The sequence below is a fragment of the Hipposideros armiger genome, unplaced genomic scaffold, assembly GCF_001890085.2.
Source record: "Hipposideros armiger isolate ML-2016 unplaced genomic scaffold, ASM189008v1 scaffold_32, whole genome shotgun sequence".
Taxonomy (NCBI): domain Eukaryota; kingdom Metazoa; phylum Chordata; class Mammalia; order Chiroptera; family Hipposideridae; genus Hipposideros; species Hipposideros armiger.
Genome location: NW_017731382.1, coordinates 3,626,102 through 3,645,460, shown reverse-complemented (window position 1 = coordinate 3,645,460; position 19,359 = coordinate 3,626,102). Strand labels below are relative to the sequence as shown.

Here is a 19,359-nt window from a genome sequence, read left to right as displayed (position 1 = left end):
ACTTCCCTGGCCGGCCCCTCAGCTCCCCCACCTGAAAACTGTCAGGAACCCGAAACTTCACGTTCAGGAAAGTACAATAGTGGCCGCTTCTTCCAGCCAACCCTCCCCTTGGCCACATTTCCATCAGCACCAAAATCACCGCCTCCAGAGCCTTGGCACTTCCCGGCTCAGGCAATTATTTTCTCATTTCCATTCACATTTACCTGCAACCTTCATTAGACACTGGTGTATAAAATGGTCATCGCTCAGTACCCACGGCCAACTGGGTCCACAGCCCTGCCAGAGTCTGCCTCCCAGCCCTCCACCCACGTCTGCTGTCCCCATGAGCCTCGGGGAGGGTGGCCTTACACCCGCTCTGGAACTCCTCCTCAGCTGCCTGAAAGTCCCCCATTAGCGGGCATTGATCTGGGTTAGGAATTGCCTCCGCCTGTGCCTGGGGCATGCGTGGGAGGGACCACTCAAAATGGGGGAGGGGGTCAGAGTGCCTGTTGAGTCTGCAAGGTTCTTCCCTACGGCCAGGGGGTCAGCGTTTCAAGCCTCAGCCTGGCCACTGTGTCCACTCATTCCTGATGCCTGCTTCGTGCCAGGCCCTGTTCCCGTGACTGGACTTCGCTCAGCAGGGAACCAAGGAAAGCCCGTCCCCATAGAACTTATTAGATGACAACGTGAACTTGCCAACAACATCTGGCTGTCTGACCTACAAGACCAGCACCGAGCCCCACGGCTGCCTGGCCGGGCCCATCCCGGGTGCCCATTCAGGGCGAACCCAGCAGGGTCTGTCTGGCCCCTTGCCCTCAGCATGCCTCTGTCAGACCTGGATTTGAGCCCCATCTCCAACCTTCTCATCTGTGTCACCGTGGGCAAGTGGCCCCAGCACTTCCTGACTACATCCAGTGGGGTAGTATATATACAGTCAGCACCTGCCCGTGCAGATGAGTTTGGGTTGTTTGTTCTCCCTAGTACAGCTCATGTCCGTTTCATGCCCAGTACCCTCCAGCGCCGTTTTCAGGAGTGTCTTAAAACCTCAAAGAGGCCCTCCAGAAACATCTCCACGGCCCAGCCAGAAACTGTGGTTCCCCGGGAACTTGCTTTTCCCACGCTCAAGGCTAAGTCAAAGTTGGACGGAAGGATTAACTAGGCTTTCTAGAAGGAAATATCTGAGAACTGGGAGGGGTGCACAAGCCCATGCACGGAGAGCAGGCTGCAGCCAACACCAGCATTTGGGTGCTGGGGCGGCAAACTGGAAAGCTGGAACTGGGAGGTGCCACGTGTGTGTGGCTGTGACCACACAGTCGTCCTCAGCCTGAATTCTCTCTCCCCTTGTCCACTGGAACCTCTCCCATGTGCTTCCACAGCATCATTTGGGGCTCATCTGTATGTAAGCGCCCCGTAAAGCAATATCGCCACCTCATCTGTTACCCAATTTTTAGACCATAGACCTTCTGTGGGGTGCGTTACCCCAGGACCCGTCTCTGGCGCTGTCTGTCTGCAGCGTCTCTGAGAACGGGCCGCCGGCGAGCCAAACCCTGAAGCTCCTCTGCCTTCCTTATCAGCGAAGGATCTGTGGCACTGAGGGCACGACTGACATCAGTGAAGGGACAATACCTTGTAAAACAGAACGGAAAATACATTCTAAAATGGAACGGGAAGTGAAGGCCATCATCTCCGTACAGAGGTGGACAGAGCCAGCAAAGCAGCACGGTGCTTTGGGAAGCCTCCCCGCCCACCGAACTACAGGACCCCTGGGTCTGCTGCACACCACAGATGCCCATTTGTTTCCCTTCCCTTGATCGCGTTGAGGCACGGAGCCCAAGAGGCCAGCTGACTGAGAGTAAAGCAGATTTGCTGGGGCGCGGGGGTGACATTGTGCAGAGCTGCGTGCCCCAGATTTCAGCCACCAGGCCCCAGCTCTGCTTTTGGCATGTCTGCAGGCTTAGCTGTGCTGTTATTTACTTAACATTGTTTTGCTTTTGCATTACTTACATAAATGACTTGAAAAGGAACTTTTACGCTTCCATAGAGAGTGGGAAAATCTGTATCACTTGCTACAAATAGGAAATATCCCAGAAAACAAGTCCGTGCTTATCAGCATAACCACCCGTGTGCCAACCCAAACCCTCACCCCCTCATGAAGGGCCGTGCGCATTGGGGGAGGGGGACGCACGCTGTGGAGCAAGCTGCGGCCCACAACTAGAGGCTGTCGGGGCCACACTGTAACTTGGCAGATGCCAAATTGTCACAGAGTATCAGCAAAGATTCCTTAGAAAGCAAGGCATAATGGAAAATTTCGAGATCCCCTGGATCTCCCGCCCCAAGGCGACACACTTGGGTTTGTTTCACAGGAGTTCATGGGACAGCCCTTCCCCGTGGTGTGTTCTTCATAATAAATTAGCACTGTGCGTGGTGTTTTGTTTTGGGTTTTTTTTTTTTTTGGTAAGGGAATTTAATTTTATATATTTATTTCTGAGCACTTATTTCTGGTTCAAAAATCAAAACATATGAAAGGCGATGCAGAGGTGTCCTGTGGCCTCCCCCCCTCCCGCTGGCCCCCCTGCCCGTCCTGGGCGGCAGCCAGCCTGGGGATACGGTAGGTATATACAAACCAGTGCAGACGTGTATATTTTTTCCTTTTGTGATAAACACAGATGGCAGCACACTATAAACATTGTCCCCCACCGTGCTCCGACAATGCAATGACGCTCTCCTGTCACAGTGAGCCTCCTGGTTCTGTTTTTAGCGCCACATGGTAATTCCGTTGCGGGGCAGGAATAGGGTTTATTGAGCCAGTTCTCCGTGGCGGGTGTGTATGTCGTCGCCAGTCTGCCGCCCCTGCCGCCCCCTCTGCAGTGACTCCCCTGTGTGCCCATCATGGCGGGCAGACAGCGGCTGGGTGACTCACCACGTGGGGGGGGACGTTGTCTCAAACGTGCTTGTGATGTTCCCGACCCTATGGGATGGAGGTCAGGATCAGGGGACATGGGCTCTAAAGAGCTGCTTGTTTATGTTCTGCATTTCAAGAAAAGGCCTCTCCCAGCCTTGTCTTTAGAAAACAGGGTAATCCAGTTTGAGCTGCGCCCCCTGACTGGGTTATCCATGAATTATGGATTGTTTTATCAAGACGGGAAGTGATGTGAGAGATTGAATTTCCAGGCTGGCTTTATGTTTCTCAATGTGAAGTTCATCTTCTGATTGTGATTTAGGGCTGGTGAGCAGTGGCTGCAGCGGCCCCTCTCCGGGCCGGCCCTCAGTGCCAGTGGGCTCCTGTGCTCCTGCCCTTGCGTCGTCACTGGTGGGAGAGCCTAGCGGGACGTGTCTACAGGACACAGGGAAAAAGGTGTGGGGGGCTGTCTCGAGTGGGGTAGCCACAAAGGGAAGACTTTCGAAGGTGGAAAACATGGGCAGTGACTCAGCAATGTAGCACATCAGCGCCCTGACCTAGGAGGCCCTCTTGTTAAAACACCGAGCTTGCCTGCCCAGGGGCTCTTCGCCGGCCGTGACCTTGGCACTCCCCCACGGGTGCATTTGGCATTGACTAGAGACCTTTCGGGTTGTCACGACTCGGGGGAAGAGAGGGGTTATTAGCCCAGAGATGCTGCCACACATCCTACCGCGCACAGGATGCCCTTCCCCCAAGAGAATTGTCCCACCCAAAATGTCAGTAGTGCCCTGGTTGAGAAAACCAGCCCTAGCCTGGCCTTGAGATAAAATAAAAATGGTCTAGGGACTAAATGCCATCTTTGAAAGGTGGGAGCACCCAGCCCACCCACCCTAAGGCCAGGGGCATGCCAGACCTACCTACCTGGCACGTAGAAGACCCTCACTGAGTCCCATCTCCTGAATTTCTATGCTGCAAAAATGTACGCATTACCTCAGAGGGGAACTATATGACAGAAGCAATGTCTCACCATTGTCAGCCATTTTTCTCCTCTGACTCACTGAGCTTTCCAGGGCAATGTGAGTTTCGATTCCTATACTATAATGCAAGAAGGATTGCTCTTCTCTTTCCAGACGGACACATTTTCCAGAGAGCTGTTCCTGACAGCTAGTTAGAGGGAGCTAGATCAGAATCGTTAAGTCCTGAATCCCTTTTTTATTTTTACAAAATGAAAACAGCTTTTTATATTATTATTATAAAAATGATACATGCACATTGTTCCTTAAAAAGTTCAAACAGTACAGAAAAAGATAAGGAAGAAAATGTTTTAAGTCACCCAAATCCTTTCACCAAGAGAGAAACAGACGTGTCTGACTTTCTGACTCTTGTCTCCCCGGTGTTCCGCCCATGGACTCCCGCGTGGACCCATGTCAGGGTTTCTCAGCCCCGCACTATTGCCTCTGAGGTCCATCCAGATCCTTGCCTGCGGTGGGGTGTCCTGGGCATCGCAGGTTGTTTAGCAGCATCCTGGGCCTCTGCCCATTAGATGCCAGTAGCATCTCCCCACCCCTAAGCTGTGACAGCCAAAAATGTCCCCAGATATTGCCGAATGCCCCCAGGAGTACAAAACTGCCCCTACTGAGAACCACTGAGCTGATGGAGTCATATGCCTGACATCCTGTATATATCGTTGCATGCTGTGGTTCCTGAAGTTTGGGGTGATGGGGTGGGCGTTGGGGTCCAAGCCCTTCTCTGTGGCCACAGCCACATGTCCACACCATCTTGGGGCTACCAAGCTCAGAGGGGACTTGGCCAGTGGCCCATCAAGCTCTCTTATTTTACAAATGGGGCCTCGAAGGCCACGGGAGACACCAAGCTCATGGCAGGTCTCGCCCCGACCAGCCCGTGTCTTCAGTGTCCCCCACTGCACAGCCCTCGGCACTGGGGTGCCCAGGCTACCTGCCCCCGGCACTCTGCTCTCCCCTCTCTGCCACCTACTCTGGCCCAGGGCTGTCACCTGGGCTGACCCAGGGCTGTCACCTCTCGAGGAGAGGCTCCAGCAGCCTCCTCACCCTTTTTGTCTCCTCACTGCCACTCTGGCCTCAAATGGCATTCTAGAAGGAACTGTCCCAAATGCACACTGGATTGTCACTTGTCTATGAAATGCTTCAATGGCTCGTCCCTGCCCCCGTGGTAAAATCTAAGCTGGGGTGGGGGGTGTTCAGCAGGGTCAAGGCCTTTCCATGCACCGCCTCTCCCCCATGGGCACAATTCCCTTCTGTTTAGTCGCCTGGCCACTTCCTTCTCAGTCCACGTACATGCCGCCGCCTCCAGGAAGGCCTCCCTTGCTTCTCCCAGCCAAGCCCTTGCTAGTCACATGGCTGGGGTTTCTCTCAGGCCCGGGCTCTAAGCGCCACGGGGACAGGCCCATGTCCATCTCGTCCTCCCCTGAGTTCCTGGCACCCACAACAGGGCCTGGCTCATCGGAGATGCACAGGTGCCTTTTCAGACTTTCCACAGGGAGTGATGGGTGGTAGCTGGCCCCAGAGAGCTGGGGATGGCGCTGGGCACCCCTGCTTTTCTTCCTCTTCCCTGGCCTTTCCAGGGCTCTCCCCAGAAGGGAGCTGGTTCTCAGGAAAGCTGAGGGGGTACCCTCACTCCCACCCACCTGCCCTCCGCGGACCCGACTGCCCCTCCAGCCCACGTACACGTACCTTTTAAATAAACTTTTTATTTTATACTAGTTCTAGATTTACAGAAACGTTGCCAGGTGGCAGCTTCTGTGTGCCCAGCCCTGTTTCTCCCATGACACTGCAATGAGAATCCAGGCACAAAAGGAGCCAGTATCGATCGATACATTATTATTAACTAACCACGCATTGTTTGGATTTCCCCAATGCCCCTTTCCTGTGCCAGAATCCCATCCAGGACACCACGTGCCACTGTCACGTCTCCTTAGTCTCCTCTTGGCTGTGAGCTTCTCAGAGTCTCCGTGGTTTTTGTAGCTATTTTGAGGAGTGTCCTGGTTAGACTCATCACGTCCCATCAGGGTCATGCACTCAACCAGGGTCCTCACCATCAGCCTAATGACCCTGGCTGGGGCATGGCTCCCGGTTCCCGACTGGGATGCCACTTTCCCCAGGATAAAGGGGTGGGAGGTGTGTCCCCTCCTTGAGGGGACATCTACATGAATTCCTTGGTGCTGCCTGTATGAGACTTGTCTCTTGTCCCCATTTATCTACTTACTCAGTGACTGACAGCAAGATGGCCTTGCGGACATTTATTTTACACGTTGGGTGATAAGCCTGTACCACTTCGTCACGTTGTTCCCATCTGGCCCACTGGGAGCCCTGGATCCCGTGACCTCTGCCGTGCCCGTCTGGTTCTTCGGAGCACTGCCTCACTTTCTGCCTCACCCTGCAGATGCCTGGTCTCACAAGGAGCCTGGTCCCTTTCACTGGAGACCGGTGTGAGTGTGGAGGTGCCTGTGGCTCCTGGGGTGTCATGGCTGTAGGCCTTCTCAGAGCCGCGGCTAAAGCTCGGGAGTATGTACCCCAGCTCGTGTGCACACTGACCTAGAATGACTTCTCCATCTGTCCATCAGCTTCTGTCACCAGAGGGCACAGACTCTCTGTACACCTCAGCTGCCCTGGGCCAGTGGAGGCTGGGTCAGGTTTAGAGAGGGTGACGGGTGACACGCTGAATCTCTTCCCTGCTGAGCAGGTCAAGGGAAAACCTGTGTAAGCTGCTGCTGTGCCAGCAGTTCTCAACTGGGGGGGAACTGCCCCCAGAGGACACCCATCAGGCAATGTCTGGAGACAGTTTTGATTGTTAAAACCTGGGGGGGGGTGTCTTGTGGGTGGGGGAGAGTGGACACACAGACACAATTGGGAGGGAACATTTGGGAGTGGCCCTATTTAAAATAACCCGTTTTCCCGTTTCTCCTACCCCACGTCGCCTTTCCACAGAGTTGATCACTTTCTAATGTGCCCCGTAATCCCCATTTCTTATTCACAGCTCCCCCACCACCACCACCACCAAGGGAAACGCCACGCAGGAGGGATCCTGCCTCTCGCGACGGGGCCCGTGTGCCTGTTGGCTAATAGGTGGCCAGAAGGGGGAGGCGTGAGTGGGGCAGAAGCCACCAGAAGGAAGGGTGACTGGGCAAGGGCGGCCACACTGTTTTTCCAAGACAGAAGCAACAGCTACGGGCATGAGAAATGGGTGGCAGGCAGTGTCACAGAAGCTGCCTCCCCGTCACCTTCTGTGCCGTGTCCTGGGCTCTGGGGAGCGCTCCGAGGGGAGAGGGCTGGGGGTGTCAGGCCAGGCGCTTGGCTGCACCCCTGAGCAGGAGGCTCGTTACCGCTCTGCTGGTTTCCAAAGCCAGCTCCCAAGAGCTCGGAGACCTTCCTGCTCCGAGTGTCATCTGGTAGCGAGGGCCTCATTTTGTTCCGATGTCTTGCTTTTCAGCGCCCTTGGCCTCCTCTGCCCAGTACCTCGTCGCGGGGGAGCTACCCAAGCCTGGCTGGTGTCACTTGTGGGGCAGGCAGTGGAGTAGAGCAACCAGTGGCTTCCTACCCAACTGTCAGAGCCCAGCTCCCAAGCGTGTCCCAGTGACAAGCCCCCCACACAAAGGCGCTGCGGACCGGGCACCTTTCCCGCAGAGCACTGGGCACCAGAGGCTCCCCTTCCCTGTGGAGCTGGGCCAGTCCCTGGGAGGGTGTGTGAATGGCCCCAGGGACCCTCCAGCCCCAAATTCTTTGCCTCTATGTCACTTTGTAATGGAGACAGAGGTTTTGTGATGGGACAGGTTTGCGGCATCTCAGAAAAATCCATTTGCTCTAATGGGAAGGTGGCTTACGCTTGCTTCTCCCGCTCATGCACAGAGCATCCCACGAATGTCAGGAAGCCACTGTGCCCTTGGGACACTTCCCAGGCACTGGCCTTTTCCATGTCCTTCAGTGTCTAAATCCTTTTGCTCTGCGCATCCACCCAGCAATTACCTAAATGCCTACTCTGTACTAAGTGTGCGAGAAAGACAGGCCCTGACCTTCGGGGGTTAGTCTGGTGGGGAAGACAGGCATTACGAAAATCAGCCTATAATTCTGTGCTGTGATAGGTGCCACGAAGGAAAAGAGCAGGCTGTGATGAGAGAAGTGACAGTGGGGACCTGACTCGATCCGGGGTGAAGGCGGGAGCGCCAGGCTTTGCACAGGACCCCAGGGCAGCGATGCATTACAGCCACTTGCTCCTGGGACTCGTGCACGCGTGGAGCCGGACTCCATGCAGAAAGGACAGACACCATTGCCATGTCTACACAAATTTATTAGGCACCTGTTGCGCGCCACACAGGGAGACAGAAGCTGGAGAAGCTACAGCCGGCGAGGCAGCTCCAGCCCGTGGCCTTGGGGCTCAGTCTAGAGGAGGGTGGCCAACAAGTCATCCGGCACGAGGAGGAAGATGACAGGGCTGTGGTGCCCAGGGAGGGCTGGATGGGCGGGGGGCTTCCCGCAGGTGAGAGGGCCGGCCAGGTCGAGTGAGAAAGCCCCGGGACGGGAGGCACAGGCGCAGGCCGCTGTGGGCTGGAGTATCGGGCCTTCGTGCAGAAGCAGGTGCTCAAGGCCAAGGCTGGGGGTGGGTTGCACTCCAGGTCGTGGGAACCACTGGAGGCTTGGCGCAGAGGAATTCAGGGTCAGGTTTTCATTTCAGTGCCCCAGGGCCGTGTTGGGGGACTGACAGGGTGGGAGGGGGCCTCTGCAGGGGAGCAGGCAGATGACGGTGGCCAGGCTGGGGCTGGCCTTGCTCTTGTCCAACATCCCATGTCCTGCCTCCTGACTGCACAGGCCGTGGGCGTAGTGCTCTTCAGAGCCTTCAGGAGAGCCTCCACCCAACCCTCTGAATCAAGCACAACAGGATGGGGGTGCCTCCGGAAGAGTCCTTCACTGTCATGTCCCACACAGGCTGCGTCTAACGCAGGGTCTCCATGTTACCCCTCCCAGCCCTATGGTGGTCCCAGATGGACATGTGTCACAGGACAAAGGCAGATTATGTAAGATCTGCACCCCAAGATCTTACATGATCATAAACCAAAGATGCATATGGCAGCTTCCTCGAGGACCCCCATTCAGACATCACGTTGGAACCTGCCTCCCAGCTGCCTGCCTCCTAGCCAACTCAAAGGCAGCACTGTTTACTCTGAAGCAACGGCCTTTGAACAGGCGTTTGTCGGGGCCTTGGCAGCAGGCTCGGGGCACCACGGAAAAGAACTCTGTCCCAGCTCTGTCGCGGCCTCAGCACCGATGGCTGGTTTCAATGTGCCACCTTCTCTCGAAGGGCCTGTCACTACCTTGACCTGAGTGGCAGGAGCATGTAATGACGCAGTTCTGTGTGGGCCGGAAGACACAAGTGTTGCAATGATGGGAAACTGCTACCTAATTCGGAACAAAAGCTGCAAATCAAAAAGGGGCCGTCAGCTCACTCCTAAGCAAAGCAGAAGGCTGGTCCCTCATGGTCACAGAAAGCCCCTGGGAGCGCCACCTCGCTGTCACAGGCCTGTGCCCCCCATGCCCTCCAACCCTGACAGGCCTCTCCACTGATTTCAGAGACGCTAGGCTGATGGAAGTCCCAGCGTGAGCCTCGACATTCTGCCCACGAGTGTGTGCTGTGGCTTAGGGAAGACGGAACAGCATGAATGTGGCCAGGGCCGGGAGAGGAAGTCTGCGTGTGGCCAGGACAGGAAGTGTGGAGGGCTCGGGCGGCGCACCCTCCAGGGCTCTCCTCGGGGGTAGAAGGCCCCCAGCTGAGCAGCCTCTGGCCCCGGACAAACAGCCAGGGGGTGGATGAGCACAGCTCACTCCACCAGGTCACTGCCGTCAGTGGGCTCATCTGTTAGGCAGCAGGACGAAGTGTCTGCTCTGGGGATGCCTTGAGTTTCCTGCACAGCACCTGACACGGCCTGGCGGTACAGCGGCACAGTAAACCCGCATTTCACGTGGCTTTGGTGGTGCAGTGGCCGCTATGAAGCTGTCAGCCATCTTCAAGCAGCCCAGGCACGCAGCTCAGACAAGGTGGTTCTAACAGGCCACCTCGCTGGCCTTACTCAAAGCCAGGCCCATTCGGCTCTAGCTCGCATCTACAGACAAGGCAACAGAGGACCCTCAGGAACAGGTGGGTGCTGGTGGACGGTGAAAATCAGTCCTTAACCTCCCAAGACCTTTCTTAGCAAGCCTTTCCTTCAGAGAGCAAAGGTTAAGCTCCCAATGACAAGAGGCTGAAGCATGAAGATTTTAAATGGAAGAGGCTGCGTTAACGGGCCTCAGAGGTGCCACGCAGAGCAGTGCCTGAGCCTCAAAGGGGACACAGCTGCAGCCGGTGCCAAGGACACTTGAAAGCAGAAAGACCTGGGGCAGAGAGAAAAAGAAAGGAGGGTGGAAAGAGTTAACAGGATAAACCACACGAGAGACACACACATGCACACCCTCCCCCGCCCACCAGGTCACATGCAGGTGCCTCTCCACTGGCTTCTTCAATGGTCCAAACAGCCGTCAGTACACAGTCTACTTATAGGCAGTCTCTCGACTGTTGTCTGTTGTTGACTTAAGGGAGAAGCAGTCACGGTTTGAAAATTTGGCCCCTTTTCTGATGAAGGGGAGTGGGTTGCTCATAGGATGGGTGGAGTCGCAGTCTCCAGACCTCCTTACACAATCTTAGGCAGATCACCTGCCCAAGTCCACTTCTTCAGGGCCCTCAGCGGGTCAAGGGCAGAGGGCAAGAAGTCAGGCTCAGGGAAGCCCCTCCTGGAACCCTTCCAGTTGGCCCGACAGAGCTCGGGCGCTCCTGTAGAGCGCGGACAGGAAGTGGGGAGCAAAGGAAGAATCGAGCCAGCTGAATTGGTGGCCTTGCTCATGATGAAACGATAGAGCTGGTGGAAACCCGTTATCTCCATACCCACTGGCCTAACAGACGGGAAACCCACACAGATGACACCACTTACCTGTGACCACAAGGCCAGGTCCAAGAGCGGGTGTCTGAGGCCCAAGAAGCCTCGGAACCCCCACCCCAAGGATTCTCCTGAGAAAGGGGCCCTCGGAGGCCCGCAGTGTTGTTCCCGCAGCTGCGCCATCTAGTGGTCAGGGGTTGGGGTACTTGGTGCCACGGCTCCAGCACCCAGGAGTATCCGCCAGAGTAAGACCACGGAGGGGGCTGCCTCCAGTGAGGGCCTGGGGACGTCCAGGACACCCCTTCACAGTGTACCCACAGCGAGCACCGGCCACCCACCCCACTAGCTGGCTGACCCCGCTGGCCTGCCATTTGCATCAGGGGACTGGAGAAGTGGCTTCAGACATGAACGTCTCTCAAGTTCACTTTCCTAACCCGTCAGGAAATCAAAGCCGAAAACCCCGTAACTCCTGTTTAGAGGATGGAGACGAGCCGCTTCCCTCAGAAGTGCCAAGTGGGCTGGAGGTGGGGTCCCCGCACACGCACTGGTGTCCCCACTCTGCCCGAGGCTCCTCCATCGTCCCAGCGGTGACCCCTCCCACCACCCAGTCGGCTCAGGAGGCCTCGCCCTCAGGCCACGCGGCACCAACCTGAGACCCAAAGGGCCAAGGGCGCATCCAAAAGTGCCAGGGACCCTTTTGTACACTGTCAGGAAGGAGGCCTCCGAAGGAAAGCCCCCCGACTGCACTGCCTCCGGGAGCAGAGCCCCCTAACACGGCCCTGCACATGCCAGGGCCTCCTGACGCGTCTCAGACATGCTCCTGGGCACCAGCCTCATCTGCTCCCCCGCTTGGCAGCCCCGCCTCCACACAAGAGCAGAAAGAACTTGCGGAAACACGATTCAGGGTAGCTCTGTCGCCTCCGTGCTTCCACGGCCCTCCTCGTCCACTCCCGCTCTGCCCCTCACTTCCCGCAGCCAGGCTGGCCTCCCGGGGTCCCTAGAGCCCAGGCCAGCTCGTCCCCACCGCAGGGCCTTCCTGCAGCTTGCTACATGGCAGGTTCCCGACTCAGGCCCAGCACCGTCTCGGACCCTCCCTGCAGCCCCTCATCTCACAAGCAGCATTCGAGGGCAGTGGCTTCTGAGGGAAGGGGGGTTCTGGAGCCTCACTGATCACCTGAGTTCAAATCCAGACGCTCCCACTCTTCACCTCTGTGGCCTTGGCAAGTTATTTGAGCTCTCTGTGCCTCAGTTTCTGGGCAAGGCTGCTGTGAAGCGTAAATGAATGGATGCACCCCATAATGCTGAGGACGTGGCAGGTACCACGAGACATGTCAAAGCAGGAGTCAGGCTGCGTGGCAACGGCCAAACCTAGTGCTTTCCACAGGCTCTTTAAAGAGGAGGGCTCGCCTAAGCCTCCGTGCAGGTGGCCCTGAGGCGCAACCACAGTCACTGCTGCCACGGTTTCTTCCCAGGGGCCTGGACAAGCAAGACGGAAGTCTGAACTGCAGAGGACAAGGACATTCTGCATAGGAATAGGAAGGAACTCAAGGGCTGCCTGCCACCAGCCAAGGGCCCCAAGAGCACTCATCCCCAGCCCTCGCCTGCCTCCCTTCCCGTGCTGAGAAGTCATGCCCAGGTTCCAGACCACCCTGGCCTCCGGGGAGCCTTCCTAAGCCCCCATCCAACAGGGCCTGAGAGGCCCAGAGACGCAGAGATGCTGGCGTCGCCACAGTCATTGCCAGAACCCTGTTACGTTTCTGTTCCGGTTACTAAGGGGCCAAAGGGAGGAAAAGGGCAGCTGCGCTAGCTCCACGGGCCTGGCCCAGGCCCTCGTGAAGGCTCGTGGCCCCCTTTCTCCCCAGGCCAGGCCCCCAGGGCTCGTCCATGAGCCCAAGTCTCCCAGACCAAAGTCACGGCAAAGTCAAGGAGGCCCCAGCCAGCAGCTCCGTGGCTAACCTGATGGCCCGCGTTCCTGCTGGGATAATAATAGCTCCACTTGACTGCACTGCAGAGAGAGAAGTGCAAATGCCTACAGAGTCCAGGCCCCGCTCAGAGATGAGTGGCGAGGCCAGGTGGCCGCCGGCACGGTGGCAGGTTGGTGGCTCCCCGACAGGGGGCGGCCGCCCCTTGGCTATGGCTGCCTGGGGACAGGCTGACAGCAGGCCCCAGACAACCAGAGGCTCCCAAGGGCCAGAGAAGTCAAACCCCCAAAGCTTTTCGTAAAAGCTTCTGATATCTAAACGTCAGCGGCGTCATAATTCAGACTTGTTAAAAAATCTTATGCTGTTGAAACACCGTGTCTCTGGGTGTGATCGGGCCTGGAGGGACGTTTCCAACTCCATTCCACGATGGCGGCTTTTCCTCAAATGAACACTTGCTATCTTGACAGCGGCCATCATCTCGGGACTCCTTTCTGAGCGCCAGGCTGCCTGCCTGTCTGGCTTAGCCCTCCGGGAGCCTGCCTCGGTCCTCTCCCTGTAACTGGGCAGATCGGTGAGCTACCCAGCGGGCACAGTGCAGGGCTGAGGCTGGTGCTCAGCTCTGTCTGACACCAAAACCAGGGACCTTAACCACAGGCTTTAGTCCCTGACCTGTTCCTCTGGGCTTGGGGGCTGGGCCCCGCTGACCTCTCAACTCGAGACCTGGCCTTGGCGTGTCCACACAGGTCCATCCACGCCTGCCCCCGACACGTGCCCAGACCCCTCCCCCGCTCCCTGGGACTCCGCGTGCTGGGCTTCTCCCCGGCGCTGATCCCACCCAGCCCCTGGACCGGATCGAGCCACGGCGAGGCCGTGTCCTCCAGCCCCTGGGCCCCTCTGTCCTGCTGCCACCTGCCCTTCCATTTGCCCATGACATTTAAAGCTATCTATCCAGACTTGGCATATAGAACCCAATCCCCCCAGCTGTTGGCATACCACTGCCTCATTCGGCCCGCGCACGCTTGGTTTCCAGTAAAAACGTAAGCTGACCCAGAACGCGGGGCCACCCGAACCCTCTACTCCAATCACGCCAGCCTTAATTTGGCTCCTTCATCAAGTGTACTGTCAGCTCGAGCCCATTCCTGACCCTACAAGGAGAAGGCAGGCGCGGCCTGCGGGCCTGTAAGCATCAGGGCAAGCTGCGGGCCATCTGTGTGCCCGTGACACGGGAGCACATGCCTGGAGCATGGTGTGATGTCCGCCACAGCTGTCCCTCTCCTCTCCCTGGCTTCCGATCCCACTGGGCCCCATGGCCCTGCTATTAATACAGCGCCAAGAGGCCAGCAGCTGGCTATGGCAGGATCTTTCCACACGGACGGTGACAGCTGACATCACACTGACTCGGGCTCTGTCTGTTCCCAAAGTGCGTTCTTTAGAAAGTGCACAGCTGATGTTTGCCTGGTCGCGGAGAATGTGTCCGCTTTGCTTTGGGAACTGAGGAAATCTCCAAGGAGCAATTTGGGGGCCTTTAAAAGGGGGCCCAAAAGATGGGTGGTGGTCCCCAGGAGCACGTTCACAGAAGCAAGGGCTCACAGAACCCTTGGGTTCACAGAAGCAAGGGTCTTCTCCCCATGCGAGGGCCCCGGGATCTGTGAGCGACTCGGGCCTTGCGGGAAGAGAAGGGGCAAGTGGGCAACTCTGGCAGGCCCCAGAGGAACTCAGAGTGGGGGTGAAACGGTGTGATTTCTGGGATTTGCTTTGAAAGACACCTAGCGAAAAGGTAGGGATGACAGAGGGGACAGGAGTGACAGGGCTGATGGCTGCCGCAGCTGTGCTGGGGGCCCTTGGGCCTCATCTCCACTTCAGTGTGCCTGGAAACTTCCATAACAACAAGTTTAAAAATACACATGTGAAAAAAATACTCAACAAACGTTTGATGAGGGCCTAGTATGTGCTGGGAGCCGTCTGGGCACTGCTCGATTTGTGCGAAAGGAGGCAAGTGAGCGGGGGCCTGGCCTGAAACGGTCTCCTTTGGCCATGTACAACAGGTCCACTCCCTAAATGGCGGGTTTCCTTCAAATGTCCATTCCACTGACCCATGGAGACTGTCTGAACACTTACTTTTTAAATTCAGTATTTAAAAATACTACAAGCCCCATAGCCCTCTAGCCGACCCGGGAAGGAGCAGAGCCGCTGAACTTTGTCTCTAGAACGTCCTTCTCTCCTCCCCTCGCCCACCTTTCCCACCAGAGCTAACACAGAATCGCAGGTCTACCACGTGCTAGTTGTGCACGCTTTAGTGTCATCGCGTGTGCCTGTGTTTAGCTTTGCTTGCTTTTGAACTTGATGGAAAGTGCGTCCTTCCACATATCTGAAGTTACATTTTTGGGCACAGGCTCTTTTGAAGCAGCCAAGCCAGAACAGAGAACGGGATGACCCCAAATCCCTGAGTAAGAGGAAAGGTGTCGGCCTGGGCAGGGGGTGTCGCCAACAGGAAGTAAAGGTGCCGGAGCCCCTGGCCCGTGGTCCGGGACGCAGCTCTACTGAGGCCAAGGGCGCGCGCGGGTTAAAGCCCCACCGATGAGCCCATTTCTTGGCTACGCCTGCAAACAAAAACATGTGAAGTGACGGCAAATGTCATGGTAAAGGCAGATCAGACGACGACATCTGTTGATTTATTATTAGAAGGCAAATGTCATGGAAAGAAAATATGCCCCGAGGAATTTCGTCCTGTTGAGACTCAGCAGGCTCCGGCTGGGTGGGACCAGAATCCCCAGCTTGTGCGGCCATGCTGGACTCGGGGGTCAAAATTGAATGTGTCCCCTTCGATGGTAGATATCTGTTGGCACTTGCTGCACGGTACAGGGAGACCCCGTCCTCGCATCCCTCCTGGGGTCCAGACAAGTGTCCCCAGGCGGGTGCACAGCCCAGGCCCCTTATCGTGAGCTAGGGAGAAGCGAGTGCTAGGCTAGATCAGTGCTGCCCATGACGATTCTGAGGGGACAAGGGCCACCCCTGTCCGTTTGAAGAGCTACAACTGACCCTCATGTGTACTTAGAAATATTTAGCTAGAAGCTAAATGATATTGGTATGATGTTCCTCTAACACTAAACTCATTTACATAAAGAAAACAAATTGATTTAAAGAAAACTTTTAGGTGCAGTAATAGTATGGGAATATGGCAAGAAGTTGGGAAGGTAGGATGGAATCACTGACGTTGGAGCAAAAATGATCTTGATACTTCTAAGGGACTGTAACACGCTTTTGCAATTTCTAAGGTGTTCTGGACCTCAGAATGTTCTGACTACATTCTCTGCCTAACGATGGCCACTCCATATCCAACCTGGCCTGAGCCCTCTGTTTTCACAGCCGTGCTGTGGGGCGTTTCGATGGCTCTGCCAGACGGGGCTGCCCTGGGCATGGGTGACAGGGGAGAAGGGGAGCCCAGTATCCCCCCACCAACCAACCATAGCTACTGACCTCGCGCTCTGCTCAGGAACCTCCCCAACAATGGTCTCTGACAAAGTTCCCGTCTGCTTTCTCCTGAGTTTGCTCCTGTCCTTACGTTTCCACAAGGACTTTGGAAGCGGCACAAACGAGCCACGTCACCTTCTGTGAGGACGTGCACCCAGTCTGACAGGGGCTCGCCATGGGAGCGTCTTGTCTCCTCACACGCAAATCTGTCTTAAAGCTAGTTGGAGATGGGACACGCTCCCTCTTAAATGTGCTAATAATAATAATTACATGATTTCATGTATATATTTAATTATAGTGTCACAACTATATTATTACGAATATCAGTATCACTATTAAGGAAAAATTGAGGTGCCCATCCAACCCGGTTTGCCAGGAAAGTCCTGGTCTACCCCCGGCATCCAAGCATCCCCTCCCTTTAGCACTGCCTTTCATGCTCAAACATGTCCTGATAAGATGACAAGTCCTGCTGTAACCCTCCTTCTGCACAGTGCCTGACCCGTCTGTGCCTGCAGTGAGAAAGCGGGGAACAGACAGGGAGGACACGAACCTCAACTTCCAGGGCTGGGGAGCACTCTTTAACTTGTGGCCATTCCCAATTTAAACTGTCTAGATCTGGGACCAGAAGAGGTCCCCCATTCAGGTTCAAAATGGCCAATGAGGAGGGCGCTGCCCCGGAGCGCTGCCGAGCGTTCTCAAACGGGCACGAGCAGCTGTGGTGTGAGGTACACTGATTCTAAGAGGGCTCGGCCGCCCTCGCGGAGGACTGAAGAGGCTGGACCCAACCTCAGCACACTCGGCCTCTCTTCTCCAACACCTTCCAGCGGGGGCTACCCTCTGCCTCTCTGTGGCAAATCTCTGAAACGTATCTCATTGAAGTTGTTCCTTTATTGGTGAGAGACAAGAATGATGAGGCCAATGTCATGGCCCTCCAGCCCAAGCCCCACAGGAAAACAGCTCCGAGCCCTTGCTCCCAACTTGTGGGGGTCTGGGCACGCTCATATGCTACTGCTGGCTTGGCCAGAGGAACGGCTGGTGTTGGACGGTGGGGACAGACACTCACACTGCTGGTGGAGACAGGCTGGTGGCTTTGTGTTGAAGGGCGACTGAGCGGATGCTCTGTGTCTACGTGTGACCCAGCAGTTCCGCTGCCTGAAATCAACCCTCGAGAAACCCGGGTACACAGAAGTATGTGCCAGGACAGGGCCTGCGGGGGCGTTTCCGGCAGGGACCCAGCGCCAAGCAGGAAGTGACTATCGAACTATCGACAGGCTTCTATTCAGACCACAGACGATGGGGTGACAACTCAAAAGAATAAGAGAGCAGGTCTTATGTGAACCAGTGCAGTAGGGTCTCCAAGACATGCCTGCCGAGTGAAAAGGCCACAAAGTGACAGAACCACTACCTGTGTTTTGGTAAAAAGACATTTCCTATGGAAACTGGTCGCTCTGTATGAAGATGGCAACCTCAGGAGCATTTCAGAGGTTGAGTATGGAGCCTGTGGCTGCTGGAGGGTCATTCAAGTAGACGTTGGTCTGAGCTCTGGTTAGCATTTTTAACTTCCTCTAGAAGTAATTCATCTATTCCACACAGAATTCAACGTTACATTTTTAGTAGTAGTGGCTGGGAAAGGCTGCTGCTGGGTCGCATGTTTCAGAGATAGACACCTTGAAAAGGGAACTTGAGAAATATGACTTCCCTTTCTTATATCTCATCCCATACTTGGGGGACCAGTTTTAAGTGGTGGCTAGTGCTTCTGGAGTTGACTGGATTCTTGAATAACCAGCAGAAAGAGAGTCCCCACATTATCTTCGCTTCAGCCTTGCCCCAGTCCTTGCCGGCTGCCGTGTGGCCTTGCCAGCTTGACTATTAAGGGCCTGGTGTCGTTCTATTTCTAGCTCCCAGGCCACCTCTAGCTCCCGCTCTGCTCCACTCTAATAAGGAGGCGGCAGAATGTCAGTTCCAAAGTGATCAAGAGGAGAATGTGAAGCTGTGAACTGTCCGTTTGGATGCTGACAACAAATAGCTCTGATATCAAGGGGTTGGCATCTGAGACCTTGGCTCATGTTCCTTCTACACAACAAGTCTCCACTTGGTGTCGTGACAAGGGACTGAGCTAGGACTACGAAAAATTCCACTAATTAGCACGTCCGAACGCCCGTCTCTGAGCCTCAGTTTCCTTACTTGGACAACGAAGGGGCTAAGACTTGATCCCCTGGGACCCTTCCAGCTCTGGGACGACTCTGGCTAGAAACTCGGCTTGGGGTGTCCCTCTCTTGTACCCCCTTACCACCAGATTTCCTTCTGCTTCCCCTACAGCCCGTCCTTTGAGCTCTAGATCCAGACTCCTCCTCACATGAGGTCCAAAGGCACTTCTAACTAGGCAAAGACAGAACTCATGGCCTTTCACCCTGTTCAACGCAGCAAACTCAAGGTCACCGCATCCCTGGGCCTCTCCCCGCCCTGCTCCAGCTCAGTGAAGGGCACTGACTTCCATCTAGTTCCAGCTGGGCGTCAGCATCGTTCACACAGCCACTTCCCCATCTCCACACCGGCACCACGCTTTGAGAGTCGACCTCCCAAACAGCTCTCAAAGCCACTCTCCCCACCACCATTTCTATGTATTTCTAGAACCAACCTCTCCCTTGACCCAGCTACCATCATCTCTAGCTTCCCCTCAAATTCTCTCCCCTTGCCTGAGGCCAGAGAGATTTGCTGAAGCAGACAACTTGAGGATGGCCCCTCCGGCCCTCGGGACAGGCCTACTATTGTTCTGAGAATGTCTAGGACACAAGACTGTTGTTTTTTCCCCCCCTGGCAGCCCCCGCCAGCCCTGCAGCCAGCCCTGCAGCCTCATCTGACTCGACTCCAGTTCAGCTGACCTGCCGGGTCCCCTACCACATCCGCTCCCTTCCACAAGAGGGCCTGCGGACACACGGTTCCCGCCCGCCCTTGGAACGGTGCCACCACCCGCTCACCCTGCAGCTCCCAGCGACAGTGTGCACACGTCCTATCCCCTGACGTGCCCACGTCTGGGGCAGCTTCCTTCGCTGCCCACTCTGAAAAAACATGTTTCTTTACCAGTGCCCTGAGGTCGGCTGTCACGAGACCCCACTTGACATGATGATGCCTGACTTCAGAGCGCCCTCTAA

General features: G+C 56.0%; 1 protein-coding gene across 2 annotated transcripts in view; it reads right to left on the bottom strand.

Annotated features, from left to right (window-relative positions):
- Window positions 1-8,217: 8,217 nt before the first annotated feature.
- Window positions 8,218-19,359, bottom strand: part of LOC109380073 (uncharacterized) — a 29,996-nt gene continuing 18,854 nt past the window's right edge. For both annotated transcript variants that reach the window (XR_002123369.1, XM_019637275.1), the window contains one exon: window positions 8,218-10,275. Coding sequence is in view for 1 of the 2 variants with exons in the window: in XM_019637275.1 (XP_019492820.1) it covers window positions 10,162-10,275 (114 nt within the window). In the remaining variant the exon portion in view is untranslated. The remainder of the gene's footprint in view (window positions 10,276-19,359) is intronic.